We start from the raw sequence: 4,251 nt of genomic DNA on the forward strand, positions 1-4,251 counted from the left end.
GGTGGGGGGATGCAGCAGGGTTGGGCTGTTGGGGTGCAGGCACCCCAAAAGCTGGGATGGGTGCCCTGGGGTGTCCAAACCCCACTGAGGTAGGTGCTAGGGTGTTTTAGGTAAGGTGAGAGATGGCAGAGCCTGTGCCTGCGTCCCCTGGTGTCCTGTGGGGTCCCCATAGTGTGTGGGCTCCTGTGTCAGGGGGTGCTGCTTGGGACTTCCCCATGCTTCAGTTTCCCTAGATAGGAGATCACTGTCACTGACAGGCACATCCATGCCAAGGACAGGGCACGCTGGAAATGCAGCAGTAGCTGTGTCACTGCTTCCCTTCCTTGTTTTATTTTCTTAACAGTGGAAAAACAAACAAAAAGTTGTTAAATACTGTCTCAGCTGCTGCATTAGTGTCACCCAGGGATACAGGCCAAAGGAAGTGACCAGGTGACAGCCTGGCACTGCCTTCCTCAGGGCAGGAATGGAGCCAAAGTGGGGCAGAAGGAGGGATGAGGAGGTGGGTGTGGGGTAGAAAGGGACCCTGGAGCACCCCAGGGCTGAGCTGAAATGTGATGCCCTGGCTGAGGGGGTTCAGCCTCTTCCCTGTGAGTGGCGTGGGATCCTTGCACCCCTTCCCCAGCTCCTGGCACCAAATGTCCACCCCTGTCCCATCTCCAGGGAAGTGACTGCAGCCTCTCTGCCCTCTGTGAGATAGGGGGGATCACTCCAAGGGCCCTCAGGGGTGCTGGAGTTTGTGTGCCCCCCACCAATACCCCCATTCAAGAAATGCTCCTCATCCCCCGCATTTTCAGTCCCCCATATCCCAAAAGCAGCAGGGCTCAGTGCAGAGGCACCTGCTCCCTGCAGGCAGCACTGTGCCTCTATGTTGACCCTGCCTGTGCTGTCTGGTGTTCACTCTGAAGCCTAATGATGGTGTAAGAAGCAGGGAGTTTATTATTTGGTTGCTGCTGAAGGCCAACTCCATCAGGAAGAGGACTGCCCCAGCACTCTACTAGGAACAAGGCTGCCCTGGAGCTCTCACTCCACTCAGTGCCTGTCAGTAGTGGTGCTCTCTGGGGGGTTTTGCAGCACAGTTTGGGTCAGGGGAACAAAATTCCAAATTCTAGGGTCTATTTCACTGCTGTCTGCCTGGCAATGGGGCAGAGCCAGGGAGAGTGAGGGGTTCCCAGTGCACCCCATTTTGCTGTGCCATGCATGTGCCAGCTCCTGTGCAGTGTCCCCCCCCCCTTTGGGAGCCCCATGTGGCCTCTGCTTTCAGGCTGCTCCAGTCAGGCCAGAGGGACAGACAAATCATCTGCGGCTGCGGGGCCAGGAGCCAGGGTTGGACTTACCTCCAGATACCACTTTCCTTCTCGCCTGCCATGGACTCAGCCAACCCCTCAGCACAGAGGTAGGACCCTTACCCTGGGGGGTGTCACCAGGGCTGGGTGACAAGCAGGAGCCCCAGGGAAAAGGGAAGGGCTTTGTCTGCTTTTCCTGGGGGCTGCTGGACCTTGGGTCTGGGCCAGGCTCTGGCTAAGTCCCTTGGGGCAGCCTCTCTCCAGGGGGGCACCTTTGTAGGTAGGTCCCCCTACAGAGATCCCTCCTACCCCTCTGCAGGGTGACCAGCATGACCAGCTGGAGCTGGCAGAGGGCTTGTCCCAGGGGCTCACCCAGCTGGCAGGGCTGAGCCCCCCGGGATGAGTGGCTTGGAGGGTAGCCTGGGGTTACTATGGAGTGGGGGGGGCTTGGCAGGGTGAGCAGAGGAGTGCAATGTCTCATTTAGAGGCAATGAGGGATGTCTTGGCTGGGGATGTGGTGTGTGCAGGCTGAGCTGGCTACACCAGGGGTCCAGGTCAAATGGGCAAAGTCCTAAAATCTGCTGGTGCATGTTTCTGGCTGGACCTGGGAACAGAAAGTGCAAACCCTTAAGGACCCCCAAAATAATTTGGAAGCTGTCTCTCCTCTTCCCCTCGTCTCCCTGGCACCCACATCCCACCTCCCAGGGATTCAGAAGCTGCTGGGATCTGGCTGCTGGGACCACACGTGTCTGTCCCCGGCGGGACACTCGGCAGAGTGCCCGGCGGCCCCCTCCGGCACCGATCCCGCCCCGCGGCTGTAAAACCCGCCCAGTGCTGAGCAAACAGGGCAATGTCTGAGCCCTGCCCCTTGCCCTGCTGCGTGGCTGAGCGCAGGGACCCGGGGGCACCGGCACGGCCCCTCTGGAGCCAACTCTCCCCCCCCCAGACTCTGCGGCGGGTGAGGAGCTGCGGACACGCAGTGAGGCTCCACGGGACACCAGGTAATCCCCATCCTGGGGTGGCTCCGGCTGGGTTAGAGGGCACTTAGGGACACTGGGGACATAGGGACGAGGAGGATGGAGGAGGGAGTGGCGCAGCCTGTCCTGAGCTCTGGCAGGGAGAGCCCATCGGTGCTGCTGCATCCCGCAGATGGGAGTGGACACTGGGGACAGACCTGTCTTTCCCAAGGGGCTCCCGTGCCCGCACCGAGCGGGGTGGGCTGCGGGGTGGGGTGGAACCCGTGGGGAGCAGCTGGTGACTCCACCACTTTTCTCTGGCAGAGCATCTATCACCAGAGCCATGGCAGCCCAGACCAGCGGGGGCCAGAAGCCCTTCCACATCGTCTCGCCCGTTCTGGAGAGCCTGCCCCTCTCCAAGGCAGGGGGCACCAAGGTCTTCATGAAGCTAGAGAACGTCCAGCCCTCCGGCTCCTTCAAGATCCGGGGCATTGGGCACCTCTGCCAGGAGGTGAGAACGGGCATAGCATGGGCAGGGGGCTGCTCCTGCCCCTTATGGTGGGGATGGCAGGGGGGGGGGGCCCCCCCCCTTTCTCTTTTTTTTCTGCTTTGCTTTTCAGGCTGTCAAGAAGGGCTACCGCCCCTTCGTCTGCTCCTCAGGTAATTTCATCCCGAGCTGGGGGAATGCTCCTGAGGAATCTAGGGATGTAGGGGGGGGGTCGAGCCCTGCCTGACCCCCCACTTTTCACAGGGGGGAACGCAGGTCTGGCAGCAGCATACGCAGCCAAGAAGCTGGGGATGCCCATCACTGTGGTGGTCCCCAGCACCAGTGGTCCCACCCCCGTGCGCAAGCTGGAGGAGCTGGGGGCGAAGGTGGAGGTCTATGGCAAGGTACCCCTAAAACTGAGCTCAGGGGGGACCAGAGGGGGCTGAGCCTTGACCTCAGCCTGCTCAGTGATGCTGGGGATGGGCACGGCAAACCCCATCCTGAAATGTCTCCTTCCTGCATCACTGCACCTCAGCATCATGGCAGGGTCACCCTGGGGCCCCCTTGGAAACCTGGTCTCCCCCACCCTGCCATGATAAGGGACCATCCCTGTTGTGTGAGGGCTGTATGCAGCCCTGCTGAGCCTCACTGCTCCCTCCAGGTGTGGGATGATGCCAATAGGAGAGCCCAGGAGCTGGTTAAGACAGAGGGCTGGTTCAGCATCCACCCCTTCGACCACCCCTTGGTGTGGTGAGTGCTGCCAGGGCTCAGCTCCTATCCTGGTCCCCATCCCTGGGATCCAGGCTGGCTTGGGGTGTCCCCAGGCTGCATCCTCCCACCTCCTTCACCCCACAGGCAGGGTCATGCCAGCCTGGTCCAGGAGCTGAAGGACTCTCTGGAGACCAAACCAGATGCCATCGTGCTGGCGGTGGGCGGTGGGGGGCTGCTGGCAGGGGTCGTGGCTGGCCTGCACCAGGTGGGCTGGCAGGATGTCCCCATCGTCGCTGCTGAGACCCAGGGAGCTCACAGCTTCCATGAGGCACTGAAAGCTGGTCATCTCGTCCCCCTGCCTGACATCACCAGGTGAGCAGCCATGTGTGCAATGGGTTGGCAGGGCTCAGCCCAGCTCACTGAGGGGTTCTGACACCATCCTGATTGCCTTGTCCCCTCCTGTCCCAGCGTGGCCAAGTGTCTGGGAGCCAAGACAGTGGCAGCACGGGCATTGGAGTGTACCAAGGAGTGCCAGATCTTCTCCCAGGTGGTGGAGGACACAGAGGCTGTGAGGGCTGTGGAGCAGTTCCTGGGTGAGCCAAGGCCAGCTGGGCATGGTGGAGGTGATGGGGACACCACTGGGTCTTGGAAGGTGCTGGAATCAGGGTGCTGGGGGGACCCAATCTCCACAGGTGGTGCTTGCAGTTGGTCAGGATGTCTCCCTGCTCTTGTCCCCACAGATGATGAGAGGATGCTGGTGCAGCCAGCGTGTGGGGCTGCCCTGGCCATGGTCTACACGGGGAGGCTGCAGCAG

The 4,251-nt window shown here is 61.3% G+C and overlaps 1 protein-coding gene across 1 annotated transcript in view; it reads left to right on the plus strand.

Annotated features, from left to right (window-relative positions):
- Positions 1 to 2,582: 2,582 nt before the first annotated feature.
- The window catches only part of LOC103797579 (serine dehydratase-like), a 1,786-nt gene continuing 117 nt past the window's right edge, over positions 2,583 to 4,251 (plus strand). The window contains exons 1-7 of the mRNA XM_009069799.1: positions 2,583 to 2,750; positions 2,860 to 2,899; positions 2,991 to 3,130; positions 3,388 to 3,476; positions 3,582 to 3,809; positions 3,906 to 4,030; positions 4,178 to 4,251. The exon at positions 4,178 to 4,251 is cut by the window's right edge and continues 117 nt beyond it. Coding sequence (XP_009068047.1) covers positions 2,583 to 2,750; positions 2,860 to 2,899; positions 2,991 to 3,130; positions 3,388 to 3,476; positions 3,582 to 3,809; positions 3,906 to 4,030; positions 4,178 to 4,251 — 864 coding nt within the window. The remainder of the gene's footprint in view (positions 2,751 to 2,859; positions 2,900 to 2,990; positions 3,131 to 3,387; positions 3,477 to 3,581; positions 3,810 to 3,905; positions 4,031 to 4,177) is intronic.

This window comes from Acanthisitta chloris, unplaced genomic scaffold (genome assembly GCF_000695815.1).
Source record: "Acanthisitta chloris isolate BGI_N310 unplaced genomic scaffold, ASM69581v1 scaffold32802, whole genome shotgun sequence".
NCBI lineage: Eukaryota > Metazoa > Chordata > Aves > Passeriformes > Acanthisittidae > Acanthisitta > Acanthisitta chloris.